At 41.7% G+C, this 19,575-nt stretch overlaps 1 protein-coding gene across 9 annotated transcripts in view; it reads left to right on the forward strand.

The window, feature by feature from the left end:
* Positions 1-19,575, forward strand: part of Mrtfb (myocardin related transcription factor B) — a 172,178-nt gene that overhangs the window by 97,926 nt on the left and 54,677 nt on the right. For all 9 annotated transcript variants that reach the window (XM_075942067.1, XM_075942070.1, XM_075942064.1 and 6 more), the window contains one exon: positions 18,433-18,498. In XM_075942067.1, the coding sequence (XP_075798182.1) occupies positions 18,433-18,498 (66 nt within the window). The remainder of the gene's footprint in view (positions 1-18,432; positions 18,499-19,575) is intronic.

Raw genomic sequence — 19,575 nt, forward strand, 5'->3', positions numbered from 1 at the left:
GTGTTCAATTGTCTTTATGCTCAGATGAACATTGCACACATATGGACATGGATAGATACATGAGTCTACATATATGTAAGTGCATGCATTTATATGGTTACATAATATGAGACAGGGCTTTCTGCTCTGTAGTATCTTTCTTTTAAGGACATTAATCCTACTAGATTATTTCACCACATTCCTGACCCACCAAATGAGAGAAGCCCAGGTGAGGATGCTTTTCCAGAGTGGGTTGCACTGGCTGTGCTAGGGAAGTAAATAGAAACGATGTTTCTGTTTTTCTGTTTAGTTTCTGGTTGTTGTTGTTGTTGTTGTTTAGAGCACCCATCTTAGATGTTTGTGCTATAAGTTTTTAGACAACTGCACACTTTTGCATTGCAGAAGGCTAAGAGGTAAAAGAAGGTTTACCTGGAGCCCACCGTAAGACACCTCCACTGTGCTTCTAGTATAGCACAGGAGTGTTGACTTTTCATTATCCCCAAAGCAAGAAAAATAAGCATCCTGTTCCTTGGAGCCATGTAGATAAGACGTCTTCACATGAAGAGCCTCATGATTGGGGGAAATCAAATGTTGTAACTTTCCGCTCTCTCGCTCCTCAGGCGAGTGCATTGTTATGTCTGCTCGTTTGGTGTCTATTAGAGTGCTGAGCCTGCATAGACACTGCGGTCGGCTTTCCCACTGCCTTTTCACCAAGTGAGACAGTGTGCATGTCTTTCTGGAATTCTGCCATGGCTAGTGTGATCTTTGCCCTTCCACCACCAGCAGAGTATCAATCACATGGCCATAGCTGGACAAGCAGACATTCCTTCCAACTCTGCAAAAAGGGGTGAAGAATCTGAGTGAAGGTAGGCTCAGTTTAAAGGAACATGCCCCATTTTTAGCAGTCTGTTTCCATGACAACAGAAGTAGCAGCCAACCAGAGAGTTCTCAAAGCTCCCGTAAATTTCCAGGGCTGTGTAATGAAAACATTGTCTTCCTGCCCTGGTACCACAGAGGAGTGCAAGAAAGCAGCAGGACCTGGAGTAGCATTTCCGCTTGGCTGCAGTGGGCTCTCTAAGTGCTGTTAGAAGATGCTGCACCATGGGACTTCCCACCCTCCCCAGCAGTGCACTTGTAAGGATGCAGCAGAGGGTATTGCACTGCAGCACTGAAGAGCTTTTTTTGGATACTAATCTGTGCAGCATTTTAGTTAATGTCATATTGTTACTCCTGTTTTAATCAGAAAAGTGTCATAAAAATTCTGGTGCAAATGCTGTTTGTTCCTGCTCGTGGCTGAGCCCTGGGTCTGGGGCGCCCCCTGCAGTTGCCTTCCTTGTAGGTAGGAAGTGGAGATGCAAGTGTGCTCAAATCAGTACAAGCAGCACGCCTTCCAGGGCATGCTGCCACTGGGTTCTGTTTTGGTGGGTTTTGTTTTGTTTGTTTTGTTGGTTTCGTTTTGTTTTCATCCCTTTGCATTACATTTTAAAAATTACCTAAAGAACCTTATTTTATTTTGAGCAAATTAGACCTTAAAAATACAGTTGAGACCACGTGACCTTTGGTGGCTCCTTTTAGCATCTGAGGACTGGTAGGTTCCACAGTGGATTTCACACTCAGTGTGAGCAGCGAGGAGAACAATCTGGATCCACCATACCTGTGTGGGCTTCACACCTCTGATCACAGCCTGTCCTTTTTAGTCTCCTTTACCCTTCACAACAACAACATTACATTTTCTTTTTTATTCCTACAACACCAATATCAATTCAAAAATAAGCACAAGGACTGCAGATGGCTCCTTGGTAAAGGACCCCTTGGTAGGAGGCAACTGACTTCCACTACCCCTCTGATCTCCACACTCACACCATGGCTCCCCACTGACACACACACACCGTAAATTAATAAAATGCAAAAAATGGTTGTTTTGGGGGGGACAGACTGTAAGATTCATAAAATGAGATGAAACCATTTACTCCAGGATAATCAGTTCCCCATAGAAAATCCTCCGACAGTTCCTTCTGAAATGTGGCAGCACCTCCCTTTCCTTAGGAGCTGAAGCCAGTCACATGTTCTGTCTCGTGTGCCCTCGGGGAGGGGACAGAAGTCAGTGTCACAGTAAATAAGAAACACAACTATTTTTATGATGGGGTTGTGTAGGTGGGGTGGGGACAAACCAGGAGGTCGGAAATTGGAGATGTGATCCTGAGGAATCAGTTCTTTTGTGTTCCTAACTGATCCTCTATTTACAAACAAAAAAAAGTGTTGGCCAGTGTGGTGATGTGCACCTTTAATCCCAGCACTCAGGAGGAAGAGGCAGGGGGATCTCTGTGAGTTCAAGGCCAGCCTGGTATACAGAGCTAGTTCCAGGGCAGCCAGGACTCAGGATTACACAGAGAATCCCTGTCTGAAAAAAAAGAAACAAAGAAAAAATGTAAAAAAAAAAATGTGTTAACATGAAATTAATCATTTTAAAGGAAACAATTCAGTAATGTTTTGTACAATCGTCATGTTATACAATGATTGCTACAGTGTGGGCTCAAAGAAATTTTGTCACCTCCAAAGAACACCCAGCACCATCTGCAGCTACCCCCAGGTCTACATGCTGTCTCTAGAATTGCCTGTTCTCTTAGAAGTGAAATATTGTGCCATATAATGCGTCTGGCTTCTTTCACATAGCATGTTTTCTAGGTTCATCTGCACTCAGATTTATTTTTAAGAGTATGCGTCCACCCCATGGGTATGCACATGCACACACATATGTGAGTAAAATTCCAGAGGGATTGTCAGATCCCCAGGAGCTGGAGTAAAATCCCAGAGGGAATGTCAGATCCCCAGGAGCTGGAGTAAAATCCTAGAGGGAATGTCAGATCCCCAGGAGCCACACAACATGGGTGCTGGGAACTAAACTGAGATCTGTGAGAGCAGCAAGTGCTCTTAACTGCTGCGCCATCTCTGCAGCCCCTCACCCACATTTGGTCTGTATCCTTTCTGTACCTGCTTAGTACTCCATTTTCAGTGTAGACTAGTCCAGACTCTGTAGCACCTAAGCTGTTGAGGGTATAGCCACTGTGAACATGTGTGGACACGTTTGTGTCTGTATACCTGAGCTCTTTGCATTTCACTCAGGAATAGAATTGCAAGGGTGCACTTGTTTTTAACAAAGGTATAATATACAGAACTTTCGAAGGACTCTTAAGTGTTGTCCTGTGGCATTTTTTTGCTGGTAGAAACCAAGTAATTTATGGTTTGTAATAAGACTTGCTAACTATAGTGACTGCCTTATTTTCTGGAGCACTTAAGTAATAAACGGCATGACTTCTCTTTCATATTTTTCAATTGTGTTATGAGTAAGCACTTATAACTGACCTCCCAACTGACCTTCTCATTATCCTTCTCACTGATAAAACAATGATTAAATCCCATTTGGCGACTTAAAGTACATGACAGACAGAGATTAGACACAGGCCAACTTGACCCATCGTGACCAAACCCAGAAGACAACACAAATGTGCAGTGCTTCCGTGGGCCTCTCTTCATCCTGCTCAAACCACACGTGCATTCCAGAGTCCTGCGACGTCAGTCTCTTAATCACTCCAGCATCTGCTTGGGAAAAGCTGAAACTGAGACATGTTGGTTGCCCCTCAGTTTCTTCTGTAAGTGGATCATCAGTTCCAGGGTATTATTTTATTCCTGGCGTTGCTGTTGTTCCAGCTTACCGCCCTTTCCCAGACTGCTCAGGTTTGGGTTTTGTTCTCAGAATCTTTCCTGAACCTGCAGTTTGCCTTACCCTTGTCCTATAGTTACAGAACATATACTGACCCCTCTCTCCGACTGCAGCTCACTCTTTTCCAGAAAGTGTCATTTCTGCCTGTTTTTGTGATATATAGCTCTCCCATGCCCCCCCCCCCACTTCCAAAGCCGTGCTTTGCTTTGGCTCGCTTAGCTCATGCTATTCCTTGTTATACATGAAAATCCCTTTAATCATATCAAATGTAGGAAACATTTCAACACTGGTCATTTTAATTTGAAAAGCCAAATTTTTTTTTTTATTTTTTATTGAAAAAAATTTCTGCCTCCTCCCAGCCTCCCATTTCCCTCCCCCTTTCCCTCTCCCCCCACTCCTCTCCCTCTCCCTCTCCAGTCCAAAGAGCCATCAGGGTTCCCTGCCCTGTGGAAAGTCCAAGGTCCTCCCCCCTCCATCCAGGTCTAGGAAGGTGAGCATCTAGACTGGTTAGTGAAAAGCCAAGATTTTGCAACAGTATTATGTAAGTTATATGTTGGTGTGTGTTTTGAAGTGCTTTCCCACCAGAATTCCACTTCCTGTATATTCTTTATCCTTCAGCCATTTGCAAGATGGGCCTAGAAGGCACTGAGTGCCATGTTGGTCGGCTTGCTAACGGCGTGCAGACTGATGTGATGAGCCCATGAGTGCAGTCTGGTGTCTCAGCTCTCAGGCACATGTGCAGACGTGAAGCCCTTCCCAGGAAAATGGGTTTCTCGGACTCATGTGCCACCATAGGATGTTATGCTGGGCTGGTGTGCCGTCTAGGATGAGAGCTAGGAATGCAGCTCTGCAAGCGGCTGAGTAACAGCCAGTGTTACTGGATTTGTCTTTCACATGATGGACCAGCCCTGGTTAATGTAGAGACTCCAGAAGGGGAAGGGGACTGTTGCTGGAGGTCCTTCTGCTCCTCCAGCCTATAGCCGCTGAGATACCAGCCCAGTGGGGCGTGGTCTCTCTCCCTTTAAAAAAGTGGCTACTTCCCTTCTCGCTCTCTTCGCTTCCTGCTCCGTTTCCGGCGACTAGACTCCTTCCTGATTGCACAGAGCGCTGTTGTCTGGGACGGTGATCTGTAAGTTTTTTCTCCTTTAAATAAATACCACCTTATTAATCATAATTCCAAACTGGTGTGGCATTGTTTGTGACTTACGCCTTCACCTGGCGCCCAACGTTTGGTTTTAGGACCTCTCCTTCCCCCGCTCGGCTGCCAGCCGCGAGTTCAGCTTGGCGCGAGCCCCTCCCTTCCTCAGCCGCGGCCTGTGCCTTGTGCGTGGAGCCAGCAGTTTAATATAAATTATCACACAGTGGCTTTTCTTGTGCAGTTATTTATATTTTCCCTTTACACACCTCAGATTGACTTCAAGTCCCTATGCACCCTATCATCTGCCTCCCCACGTGGATTTAAACTCCACAGGCCCGCGTAGTCTCTGCCCGCGTGGTTTGCTCTTTTCTGAGTCGTTTTTAAATCTCCCTTGCACGTACAACTCTTAAGTGGCGCGAACCAGAGCATGCGGTTGCCGGTTGCCGAAAGCTGCAACCCCTCAGGGTGACTCTGTCACGTGGAGGCATACACTGCTTCCAGGTTTCTCTTCTCTACCCCTGGATTCTGGGTTTATTGTTCTGTGTACGGAATTGATTTAATTACATTTACTTTGTTGAGCAACTTGCATTTCCCAGTTTTTAACAAATACTAGGCAGACACTGAAACAGGACCCCATTTTCGTCGCGACTTGGCAACAGCGCCACCTGCTGGATAATAGGTAATATGGCAGTTTTCGTTTCCAACACGAATTTTACTGTTCTGGTTACCAATACAATGGGTTATATCATGACTATGGGGATAACTTAATTTACTGGTTACTAGGTTTCAGTATTCTTTTGCATATTCTATCATTTAGGAAGAATATGGCACTCAAGAACCATACAATCTTTACTAGAAACTCATGCAGGTCAGGAGATTCAGGATTCAAAAGAGACAATAATAAAGACAATAATAAAAAAAACTTGAAATGATTGAAGAAATTATTGGAGCTGGTGAACAGAGTAAGAAGGCACAAGGACAGGATACAATGCCAACACCAGCTATTAGAACTGGCTTACCCAGGGTTTAGCGGCATACCCTATACTTAATTCTGACAAAGCGTCAACTTCTAAAGGCTCAAAGGGAGTCAGAGAAGCTAGATGGACGCCAATAGCAATGAATGATCTAAAAGAAATTAAGCAAGCTATTGTTAATTTTGGCTTGCACTCTGCATATGTAAAGGAAATGATAAGGACTTGGGCTTCTAATGCTAGAGCTACCCCCCATGATTTCCATCAGTTAGTGTCTGCAGTTTTAGATAATGGACCTTCCTTGATGTTTGGAATTTATTTCAGAGAAGAATCCAAACATATGGAACATCAAGAAAGAGCAAAAGGTGTCGAGGTTTCCCAAGATCAAATTCTTGGTGCAGGAGAATATGCTGATCCACAGGTCCAAGCTCTTTATGATGATGAAGTACTGTGTCTATATCACCAAGCAGCTTTAAATGCTTGGAATAGGATACAAGATCCAGCAAAAAAAGGGTTGAATCATATACCAGAATTAGGCAGGGAAAGAAAGAACCCTTTATTGACTTTTTGCAAAGATTAATTAAGGCTCTGGACATAGGGGTAACAGAACCAGAAGCTAGACGAATACTTCTTGAATCTCTAGCTTTTGAGAATGCAAACATAGAGAATGCAAAAAGATAATTGGGCCTTTAAAGTCTAGATCACCACCTATGGATGAATGGATTCAGCATACGATGAATGTTGAGATGTTTAGCTATAATGATGAATCTTGGGTAGGAGAAGCGATTTCCAAAGCAATGAGGAGACATCAAACTGCCAGGTGTTTTAATTGTGGTAAATTAGGACATCTGAAAAGGGATTGTGTAGTAGTAGGAGCGGAGGGGCTGCATCCCTGGCACCCGGCCGCCCCCACGGCTAGCTTTACCCAAAATAATTACACAGACACTGTATTCTTTTAATCACTGCTTGGCCCTTTAGCTCTAGCCCTTACTGGCTAATTCTGATATCCCGATCAACCCATCTCTAATAATCTGTGAGCACCGGTCTTACCGGGAAGATTCTAGCCTAAGTCCATCCTGGGTCAGAGCTAGGGCATGGCATCTCTCTGAGGCGTCTGCTCCGGAGAGGAGAGCTGTGGAGTCTGAGCTCACTTCCTCTTCCTCCCAGCATTTTGTTCTGTTTACTCCACCTACCTATGTTCTAACCAATAAAATGGGCCAAGACAGTTCCTTTATTAGCCAATGACCTTTCTCCATCATTTCCCCTTTTTCTGTTTAAACAAAAAAAAAAGGAAGGCTTTAACTTTAACATAGCAAAATTACATATAACAAAACAGTTATGAAGTAAAAGTTACAATAATCTTTATCATAACTAAGGAAAACTATAACTATAACTAACTATTCTTAACTCCATCAAAGATTCCAGAAAGATACAATACTACCTAAGCAAACAAGAAAAAAGCAACTTTTAAAACTCTAGAAATGACAGAGACATCTCACTGCCTGGACAGTCACCCAAAGTTCCTCTGTACCGTTGGGGCATCCATCGTCAGCCTTCAGGCCCATGGTATCCAGCAGACATTTCCATAAAGCAGGAAAATTCAAAGTCAGTTCAGTCACTATCTCTTGTGTCCTGCAGAATGTCTCGCAGACTCTTTCATGAATCAGGAACCCCGAAAGATCATCTCACCTTAGGCAAGTTCAGTAGTCCTCTCTCTGTGGGTTCTCTGTGTCCAGTTTATGCAATAGTCCAGGCAAGAGCAGTTTCTTGCCCAAATGGCTATCAAACTCCATAAGGATCCTCTTCAATGCCCATCTTCTTCTTGAAGTAGATTGGTGCTGCCAGGAGCAGTGTCTTATTGTCATGAAAAGTCCTAAGTTATTAAAACATTAAATGTCCTATTCTGTAACCTTTGAAAGACATGAAGAATGTCTATCTAAAATATATCTCTATATATCTAGAAAATCTAACTAACATGACTACAAGCTTTACTATTATCGATGATTATCCATTAACAACCTATATTTCTTAATTATACAGTACATATTTAAATGAACTACACAATCACAATACCTTAATCAAAATCAGAAACACTTATACATATAACAAAATTGACCTTAAATCTTTATAAAGCAAAATCTATACTAATGCAAATTATTCATATCTATATCATATCCCCCTTTAAATGTAAAAGAACATTTATAAACTATATTTGGGAACATGGGCGCAGTTTTTTCTCTCCAAACTGCTTCCTGCTGAATGGGGGCATCGTTACTGATTTTAGGGCGTAACCTGTGTGCCAGGTTTATCTCAGTTGGCAGTTGAGTGAAGTAATTTTTTGAGGGTGTTCACAGGAACCTTTCGGGAGGTCGTGGTCTATCATACCATATCGGGAGAGATGCAATCCACAGGGTCTGGTCCTCTGTGAAAACAAAAGAAGACCCTCTCCAAAGCATTGTATCCTTAGACCCAAATTCTGAAATCATAATGTCCTTATATCCATTCTTGTTTAGCTTGGCAGCCCATGTAATGAAATGTCTCTCTGTAGTTAGCTCCTTCACAGTCAAAAATTTTAAAGAAAACACAATGTACATAATCCAGACTCTCTGTGAATTTTCCATTTTTACGTGGCTTATTTTTCTTTATTTCTTTTAATCTCTTAACTATCTGTACTCTGTCTCTTTAAAGACTTTACCTTTTTTTTTAACCATTAACTTTATTTTCTATATTCTTTTTCTTCTCTCTCTCAAGCCTACATACATTCATCCAACAGTGTGGTCTTTTATGTCTGAATCTGTTTTATTGTGGATCTGTAACATTTTTTTACTATCCAGGAGCATTTCTTAAAATGTTAAGCATTTCTTAAAAACTTAAGTTGCACCATGTAGGGGTAATACGGTACTGCCTGTTTACTGCCAAGTCTAAACCTTAACTGCGCTGTTTTTATGGTAATTATGGCAGTTCCTGCCTGAGGTCAGCACAGTTCAGCATGGAGCAGCCGCTCCTGCCTCAGATCCATTGGTGCCCCTGAGATGAGCATAGTTCCAGGCACACAGCAAGTCCACATTGGAGCCATACTCAGCAGTTTAATTTTGAGACTGAGCGTGAAGCACAGAAACTCTTTTTATCCAAGTTACAACCAAATCTGACACACAGAGCACTGCGCAGTCTGAAAACACGTCTCTTCCGCCATGCTCTTCCGCCTGCCTAAGCCTGATTCTGTCCTCTGCCCAGGTGCAGGCAGGAGCGCTGAGAGCCATCAGCACGGTCTCAGAGCACTCTCTTTCCTATCCCAAGCGGGAACAGAAACATCCAGTCCCATAAAATCCATTGAAATGCTTTAAAGCCAGAGTTTGCAGTGGCGGCACAGTCCCAAGAAACCGCACTTTAAAATGACACAGCTTTTTTTTCTGCTGCTGTTGCCGAATCAGAAAATCTCTCTACAGCACGCCACCAACAAACAGCAAAAATCTGTGTTAAATTTTCTCTCCCTTGTTTTAAAGCCTTCTTAGGTTTTTAAGTGGATTTAGTCCATCACGTCTGGGCACCACTCTGTAGTAGTAGGAGCGGAGGGGCTGCATCCCTGGCACCCGGCCGCCCCCACGGCTAGCTTTACCCAAAATAATTACACGGACACTGTATTCTTTTAATCACTGCTTGGCCCTTTAGCTCTAGCCCTTACTGGCTAATTCTGATATCCCGATCAACCCATCTCTAATAATCTGTGAGCACCGGTCTTACCGGGAAGATTCTAGCCTAAGTCCATCCTGGGTTGGAGCTGGGGCATGGCGTCTCTCTGAGGCGTCTGCTCCGGAGAGGAGAGCTGTGGAGTCTGAGCTCACTTCCTCTTCCTCCCAGCATTTTGTTCTGTTTACTCCACCTACCTATGTTCTAACCAATAAAATGGGCCAAGGCAGTTCCTTTATTAGCCAATGACCTTCCTCCATCAGGATTGCAGGCACAGAATTTCTAGGAATAATATCTCCTCTGGGAATGACAAAAATAGGAGACCTCGGCCTTCAGCTATATGTAGGAGATGCGGTAAAGGCCGACATTGGTCCAACGAATGCAGGTCAACAACAGACAAACAAGGCAACCCGATACCGTAGGGAAACTCCTTGAGGGGCCTCTGGCAGGCCCCCAAGCCAATAGTGGCCCAGTCATTCCCAGTCACAGTGGAGAACGTGCCTCACCAAGAAAATTAAAACCTCCAATTTCTGCTGTAAAAAGTAATACTGGTCTAAATGATGAATTGCGCATGGAGGATGAGTCAAAAAACCCAGTAGGACAGAGTAAACGTATATTTTGGCAGACTTCTATTAATGATCAAAGACCAAAGCTAAGAGTCTGTATAAATGGCACTTTTATTGAAGGCTTATTAGACACAGGTGCGGATGTAAGTATCATTACTCCAGAATCTTGGCATCCGAATTGGCCTCTTCAAGAGGTAGATGTTCAGTTCCTGGAAATTGGAACCCTATCTCGTGTGAAACAAAGCACAAGATGGGTTGAATGCATAGGGCCCGAAGGGCAAATAGGAAGACTAAGGCCATATATAGCCAATATTGCCATAAATTTATGGAGCCGTGACCTGCTACAGCAATGGAATACCCAGATTAACATTCCTGTAGTTCCAGGAACTCATAATTCTGGGAAGGATATGATGAGATATTATGGGAAAAGGTCACCAGCCATTCAGGCTGTACAAGAACATACAGCAAATACCAAACCTTTAGAGGTACCAACAGCCCTACCTTTAAAATGGCTAACTGAGAAGCCAATATGGATCAAACAGTGGCCTCTAGCTGAAGATAAACTACAGGCATTGGAACAGCTGGTGCAAGAGCAACTAGATGCTCACCACATTGAAGAATCAACCAGCCCTTGGAATTCTCCTGTGTTTGTTGTAAAAAAGAAATCTGGTAAATGGAGAATGGTGACAGATTTAAGAGCTGTCAACAAGGTAATTCAACGTATGGGCCCACTACAATCTGGAATTCCTTTGCCTTCTCTGTTACCAAAAGGATGGCCTCTTATAGTTATTGATTTGAAAGATTGTTTTTTCACTATACCGTTACAAGAAAAGGATAGAGAAAAATTTGCCGTCACAGTGCCTACTTATAATAATTCTCAGCCTAATAGGAGATATCAATGGACTGTCCTCCCACAGGATATGCTCAATAGTCCCACATTGTGCCAATATTTTGTAAGTAAGCCATTGGAAATAATTCGTAAACAATTCCCCAAGTCTATAATTTATCATTACATGGATGACATCTTGTTATCTGATTCAAATAAAGATACTTTAGAAAGGATGTTTGAAGAAGTAAAGAAAGTCTTGCCTAGGTGGGGATTACAAATTGCCCCTGAAAAGATTCAAAGAGGAAATTCTATTAATTACCTAGGTTACAGAATAGGGTTAGAGAAAATTAAAACGCAAAAGGCACAAATTAGGAGAGACCGGTTAAAGACTCTTAATGACTTCCAAAGATTGTTAGGAGACATTTCCAGTCTACGACCAGCTGTTGGGATAACAGATGATCTAATAGTTCATTTAAACAAAACCTTAGATGGTGATAAAGATTTGAATAGTCCAAGAAAACTGACAGCTGAAGCAGAAAAGGAACTGACAATGATTTGAGGAAAAATTACAGGAGGCACATGTGGATAGGGTGAACCCAAATCTTAGCTGCTTCCTAGTCATATTGCCTTCCAGAATTTCTCCTACAGGGATTCTAATGCAGAGGGAAGATATTATTTTAGAGTGGATATTTATACCTAATAAACCAAGTAAAAAATTAAAAACTTATGTGGAAAAAGTCTCTGAATTAATTATAAAAGGTAAGCTGAGACTTCGTCAACTAGCAGGTATAAACCCAGCAGAAATTATAGTGCCTTTTACTACTGAAGAAATAAAAAAGTTATGGGAAGACAATGAACCGTGGCAAAGAGCTTGTGCTAATTTTTTTTTGGAGAAATTAATAGCAACTATCCCAAAAGTGGTAGACTTAACCTCATAAAAAGAACTTCTTGGATTCTTCCTAGAATTGTTCGTGATGCTCCAGTAACTGGAGCCCGTACATTCTATACTGATGCAAATAAATCAGGGAAAGCAGGTTACAAGTCGGATGAATTGAGTAAGGTGGAAAAAAGCCCTTATAATTCTGTCCAGAAGGCAGAATTATATGCCATTCTTATGGTGCTAAGGGATTTTAAAGAACCTCTTAATATAGTTACAGATTCACAATATGCAGAAAGAGTTACCTTGCATATTGAAACCGCTGAATTTATACCAGATGACACAGAGTTGACTTCATTGTTTATCCAGGTACAAGACATAATCAGGAACAGGCTTTGTCCAATGTACATAACACACATCCGGTCCCATACAGGTCTGCCTGGTCCTCTAGCACAAGGTAACGCTGAGATTGATCAATTATTGATTGAAAGTGTGTTGCAGGCCTCAGAATTTCATAAAAAGCATCATGTCAATAGTAAAGGCCTAAAGAAAGAATTTTCTACTACTTGGTAACAAGCTAAGGACATTATAAAGAGATGTCCTACTTGTTCTTTCTATAATCAAACACCATTGCCTGCAGGGAGTAACCCAAAGGGTACTAAGAGAAATGAAATCTGGCAGATGGATGTGTTCCACTTTATGGAATTTGGTAAATTAAAATATGTACACCACACCATAGACACATATTCAAGTTTTCAATGGGCTACTGCCCTTAGCTCAGAAAAGGCTGATTCAGTAATCACACATTTATTGGAAGTTATGGCCATCATGGGTATACCTGCACAAATAAAGACAGATAATGGTCCAGCATATGTATCTAAGAAAATGAAACGCTTTTTTGATTATTATAATATAAAACATATTACAGGTATACCAAATAATCCTACAGGTCAGGCAGTTATAGAAAGATCAAATCGTACTATAAAGGATATGCTGAACAAATAGAAAGGGACCAAAAATACCCCCAGAAATAGATTACATAATGCTTTATTAACCTTTAATTTTCTTAACGCTAATGCGAAAGGAACCACAGCAGCAGAAAGACATTAGATAATGGAAAAGTCTGCTGAACTAAATCAACCGATTTATTTCAAAGATGTGCTGACCTCTCAATGGAAGCCAGGAGATGTGCTACGTTGGGGAAGGGGTTTTGCTCTTGTTTCCACAGGAGAAGAAAAATTGTGGATACCATCAAAATTAATAAAGTTTCGATTTGAAGAGGAGAAACCTCTTGGAAAGGAGAAATAACAACTCATCCACAATGATGATGTTCATACAGGTGGTAAGAAAAACATATAAAATGGGGGGCAGGGTTCAGTTCTTATCTCCACAGGAAAACACTCATCTTTGAAAAATTCAAGGAACCCTGGATGTTTGGATACTGACAGATGGAAAAATACCTGCCCAATAGGAAATATCAAGAAAACTGAATAGGTTGTGTAAGTAAAATATATTAAACCATATTTCTAAATTTATAGAGCTGGTTTTGAAGTTGGACTCTGGCTCAGTCCCTCTCCAACTCTAAGCCTGTTAGTAAGAGAAAAACCCAGAGTTTCTGGAGTTTCTGTCTCATGTCAAGAGCCATGATATGGGACAGAAAGAAATATGAGTTTAGAAAACATCTTTGCTTTTCTTCATATCTATCATACGTTTCATTGAATATATCTATCATGCCTTTCATTGAATATATATATATGTATGTGTATATATGTCTATATGATTAATGTTTAAGTTTTTCACAATGAACAATGAGTTTTTCCTGAAGTGACATTTGAAGTTTCCAGGAAGAAGATGGGGCCCCATAACAACAACTCCACCTGGTTGATATGACGTCATGATACTGATAGCGCTACTACAAGACCTGTTTTGGTTACCAGCTGCACAAGACGATCCCAACTTGGTTAGCTGAAATGGTGCACATCTTGTACAACATTCTGGCCAGACCTCCACAAAATACTCAGAGACTATTTGCAATTTTAAAAGACATTGATCTTGAAATTTAACCATCATTTTACTTTCACAGAATCCCCCACAAAGAACGTTGCCCCCATGACAGCTGGAAGTAATTCTAGAGGACGACGTCCCCTCTCCCAGTAAAGTTTGCCCCTGGGTTTAGGGACATCATTTAGGGGTTGGGAGGTTGGGGGAAGAATTTTATAAGCTCAGGTATCATTTTGAAAGAAAAAAAAGAGGGATGATGGGATATTAGATTTATAATTGTGAGTTACTGTTTTTAGACAAATATATAGGTATTGATTCTTGTATATTGATACAAAGTTAAATTATATTGACTATTGTATGCATGCATGTTTCTACCTCTGTTTAAAACATTTTTTATGTATTGACATATATTGTATTGATATATATATATTGTATATATTTACCATATTGCAGTGTACATTTCTACCTCTGATTAAGATACTTATATAATGTTTGTGTATTGATATATATTTACCATATTGCAATGTATATTTGTACAGTGTTTATATTTGGAGGTCATTATCCTCATTTGTTACACAGTTGTTTATTGTCTTAGTCTTTAAGTTAGATAGATATTGAGAATTATATAGATTAGTAGTCATCTAAGTTTGTCATTTATAATTAGACTAATCAGGTTTTCTAGATATATAGAGATTATACTCAGTATAGATAGATAATCTTCAACCTCTTCAAAGATCTGTAGAAAATGGCCTTTAATCTAACTCAGAGTTTCGTGATAGTGAGACACAATTGCTCCTGGCAACACCGCTCTATTCCCGAGAGAATGTTGAGCACCAAAGACACTCCACCTGGAGCCTTTCTTTTTGGCAGAACTGGCCTTTGGGCAAAGAAATGCCCATACCTTAACCACTGACAGAGATACTGAGCGTGCATCAATGTATAAAACAGGACTGTCATATCCTGCCAAGACAGGGTAAGATAGTTTTGAAAAGTTGCTTGCCTTTGAAAATGGTATGTCAGTTATGTTAGGCCTTAGCCAAAGTTGGTTGCTTCAACGCTGCAAACGTGACTTTGGGTGATTGCCCAGGTAGCTAGTTGTCTCTGTGATTTGTTGCATGTTTTGGAAGTTGTCTTACTGAACTTGCTAATTACCCAGGTAACATCATTTCCCTTCTCAGATCTTCGATGGGGTTGAAGACTATATAAATGTAGTTACTTTTCTCTCATGAGTTGGCTAAGTTGTTTATTATACAAGACCTAAGCTAGTTAGAATAGGATATTTGTACTTATTGTATATAATTTCATAGTAGGTTTAGAACTCTCTTACTTAAACAAAAGGGGGAGGTGTTTCGGGAGGTCCTTCTGCTCCTCCAGCCTATAGCCGCTGAGATACCAGCCCATTGGGGCGTGGTCTCTCTCCCTTTAAAAAAGCGACCACTTTCCTTCTCGCTCTCTTCGCTTCCTGCTTCGTTTCCGGGGACTAGACTCCTTCCTGATTGCGCAGAGCACTGTTGTCTGGGACGGTGATCTGTAAGTTTTTTCTCCTTTAAATAAATACCACCCTATTAATCATAATTCCAAACTGGTTTGGCATTGTTTGCGACTTACGCCTGCAGGGGACCTTCCTGGTCAGGCATCTCGGCCACAGCCATTGACAGCTCTGTGGTCAGAAAAGTCACATCTTCTGTTGTCAAGGTTTCAAGCTCCATGATTCCTTTCACACTCCCTGAAAAGTACCAATGAACACACTCTGCCCAACCTCTGCGGCCCAGTGTGCTGCACCCGGCTGCCAGCCTGTGCTCTGTGCTGTGCGTCCTACTAAGTTGGCGAGTAGAGTACTAAAGGAAGTTGCTCTTTTCTAAAGTCACCAGTCTATGCTTTGTGGTTCTGTATAACCAGTGCCTTCTGACCTCACTGCTCCTCACCCGTCGTGTGTAATATGAACCAATTCGGTAGTAGTATTTTCAAATTCACCAAGATTTGCAGTGTACTGAGGTATCTGTGTTCCCCACCCTCCTCAGCCAATGTCCACCAAGCACTACAACTGGCCTATGCCCCTGTCTACCTGCGCCTGTGTACTAGATATTGTGTGTCCCTTACTGTCTCCCTCTGGGTATAGACAGGGTAAAGGAGCTAGGCGGCCAACAGACATAACTCACTGCTTCTAAGTCTGCCTCCTCCAGCAGTGCATACAGCAGAGGCCTTAGAGCAGTGCTGTGCATGTTCGCGTTAGGGGAACTTAGACAGGGAATTTTGAGAACATCAGTTAAGTCATCTGCTCCGCTTAGGCAGAATGACCTAGGCTGTGTAGGGGTTGCTTATTTTGGCCATCTAGGAAACTGGGTGAAAAACACAGGACTTGTGTGTGGTGTTTGTTTTTAAAATTGGTGGTTGGTGCCTCTTCTCTGTGGTATGAGAAATGTATTATCTATTCTCTGCCTCTAGCTCCTGGCACACAGCTCCTAAAATGGTTTCCTAGGTGGCAGGAGGAGGGGGTGAGTAAGTATCTTCTATGAGCCTTGATCTTGTCCTCAGTTCCTCTGTCAGGCTACTCAGTGTTGTCAATGATGAAAACATCTGGAGTACATTAGATGATAGGTAGCAGGGCGCCCCTGATGACTTCTGGGTACCTTTAGTTCCAGGAAGGCACAAATGGAATAAGAGGAAGGTTGGAAGCCCAGCAGAGGACCCCTCCCTGTGCATCTCTTCCATTGATCTGTTTCTTAATTGTGTCCTTTATACGAAAGCAGTAATCATAAATAAAGTCACCTTCCTGCATTTTGTGGAAGAATCAGACAAATACTCAAATCTGAGGAGGATGTTGTAGTATGAATAGCCTAGGCTAGGGACTAGTATTTGAAATTGGGAGAGTCCAGGGAGTCATGCCTTCACTCAGAGTATATAGGGTCAGATTTGATTGGAATTGTTAGACATCAGGTTGCTATCCTCAGACTGAAGGACGGAGCTACTCCTGTGCATTTGCAGTAAGGAGTGTTGGCCCGAGGAATGCATCAGAATGGCATGCATCCATTCTGTGTGCTGGCCGCACGGCAGCAGATATGCTGTACCCAAGACTGTCCTGAAGTTACCAGTGTGAAGCACAAGCTTGCTGACGGGATAACTGCTGATGCCTTGATGTCAGTATGCAGAAAGTGTAGTGTTCAGTGTCTCCTAACTACGTGTTATGTTTGGGGTTTACTTTTTTAAGGGGCCATTATTGCTTCTGTGACCTTTCTTTGAGGATCCCTGGGAAGGAGGAACAGACACTGCTTGCTGCTGACAAGGACCCTCTGAGCTGGAGTGACACCCTGATTTGTTCCTTGGGATCCTCCCTGCTGTGACCCACCTTAGCCTCTCTATCCCTGAGAAATGCTAGTGTCAGACGCAGGCACGCTGTTTAATTGCTTTTACTGTCGCAGTTTTATCAACTTTTTACACTCTAAATGCAGTATCAGTAAAACTTGGTGGCTCATAAACAAACCCGTCACATTCCTGTGTTCAGGTCTCATCTAGCATTGATAAGATGTTTGTAAGAGCCATTGAGCAGTTCAGGCAGTTGTGCAACCTAAGGCAGGACTGTGCTCCCTGAGGCACGTAGGGTCTCCTGCCTTTTGTCCACCGTGTCTCTCCTCACCATTAGAGATACATGCATATTTTGTTTTAGCATGTTGGTAAGGTTTATGGACACCCCTAGTCATCCTAACCATAATTTGAAAATAAAAGCAAAACAACTTAAAATAACTAGGAAAAAAGTTTCTGTTTTACTTGCTGTGTTCTTTTTTAAATAGACTTGTTTTCTAAATTCAATAACTAGAGATGCTGTAAAAAGAATCTCCTTGAAAAATCGGGGGAAGGAATAAATTAATTTGACAAACTGGATGTCTACATTTCCTGATGTGGGCCTTATTTCTACAATCCTACAATTACTATGTGGTGAACAGCGACACCAGTTGATTATAGCTCTCTCAGTGCTTGTAGGGCAAGAGCCATTGTGTGTTTATGCAAAGACTATTAAAATTCATAACTTAGAAGTTTCTCTCTGGCCTAATTTATATTTATTCAGGTATCACTAAAACTATTTCTTTCCAATTCTTTCCTGGTGGAGAAGTCCTTCCAAACTAGCCAGTCTTTTCTTAAAGTAAATTGTTACTATTAACATAGAAAAATTCAAGGAATCTCATATGTTGCTCCGAATGAGATTTCCTTTGAACAAGTCATTATGTATAAGCTAACTACCAATTTGCTTGAGTACTGTGTGAAGTATTTAAATAGGAAATGCCTAGCATTCATCATAAATTCAAATTATTAACTAAACAAAAGAATTGCTAAGTAAATTCAGAATTCACCAGCAAGCAGAATCACAAATTTTTTTTTTTTTTTTACAACTTAGTGCCAAGTAATGTCTTTTCTTATCTCCTTTCTTAGGACAAGACCTCACCCTACCTGTAGTTCAGGATATCTGGAACTCAATTTGCAGCCTGGCTGGCTTCAGATCTGCAGTGGCCCTCTTGTCTCAGCACATTGAGAGCTGGGGTTACAGACATGGCTACCACACTCAGCTTCCCAATTGATTTCCTTCTGGTTAGATAATACAGTGGGTGTTTAGTAAAGGAACTGCAGGACTTGGGGCTACAGCTGCTAATACACTCTTTCCTTCCTACAGTGCTCCAGCTGAGGCTGCAACAAAGGAGGACAAGAGAACAGCTAGTGGACCAGGGCATCATGCCACGTAAGACCTAGTCACTGTTGTCTCTGGTGTGTGGGGACTGATCTCTTTGTAGTTTCCGCGAGGGCTAATCTGTGAGGAGAGCCAGGTGACAGCATGGCCCCGCTAAGAGGAGAACCCTTAGTACATCTTTTTAAAAGTGGGCTTGACTTTTACAGTAATGAAGACTGTCTTTAAGACACTGTAAAGTTCTTTTTCAAAAGATTTATTTATGTATTTTAGGTATATGAGTGAGTGTTCTACTTGCATGTGTGCCTGCAGGCCAGAAGAGGGCGCCAGATCTCATTACAGATGGTTGTGAGCCACCATGTGGTTACTGGGAATTGAACTCAGAACCTCTGGAGGAGCAGCCAGCTCTTAACTTCTGAGCCATCTCTCTAGCCTCCCTGTGGCATTCTTAACTGTGGGCTTTAATGTCTGTTCAAACTTTGAACTCTGCTGGTACATCTGAGGTTAGACCTGTAAGAGTAATGTGATACCATTAACTCATGACCTTCAGAATTCTACCTGAAGTAACTCAAGGTCATTCTCTGTGGTGCTGGGCTGTGATCTACCTGATTGCATGCATCTCGGATTTGCAACTGACAGAAAGCTATTTACAGCTAGTTAGTTTGGTCTTTCTGCCCTGAGTATACTTGTTTCCTTCAAGAGATTCATAATTCATAAGAGTTGATTTTAGAATATTTATCTAAACTGTTTTCTTTACCTTTAACCGCCGGCTTTGGGAGTTTTAGAGGGAAGAATAGTTGTTTTCTATAGACCATGAAATTGTATAGCTGGACTTTGTTTAGAAGCTAACTTTTCTAGAAGTTAATTTATCCCACTTTAAACCACTAGAAATTACAGAGCAAACAAACAAACTCATTTCCAGCCCAGAAATAATTTATCAGTTAATGAAGATGAGGAATGTTTTGTTTGTTTAGCAGTTTTTGTCATCCATGAAGCTTTTATAGACTACTTACTGTTAGTCATCTAAGTATCTTTAAATCCAGCTGTGGTCACCCAAAGCTGCTTTGAAAATCTACTAGGCATCTCCACCACCACAGTCCTCCCCCAGCCGGTTAATCAATAGCGTCAGAT

This window comes from Microtus pennsylvanicus, chromosome 11, assembly GCF_037038515.1.
Source record: "Microtus pennsylvanicus isolate mMicPen1 chromosome 11, mMicPen1.hap1, whole genome shotgun sequence".
In the NCBI taxonomy this organism is placed as follows: Eukaryota; Metazoa; Chordata; class Mammalia; order Rodentia; family Cricetidae; genus Microtus; species Microtus pennsylvanicus.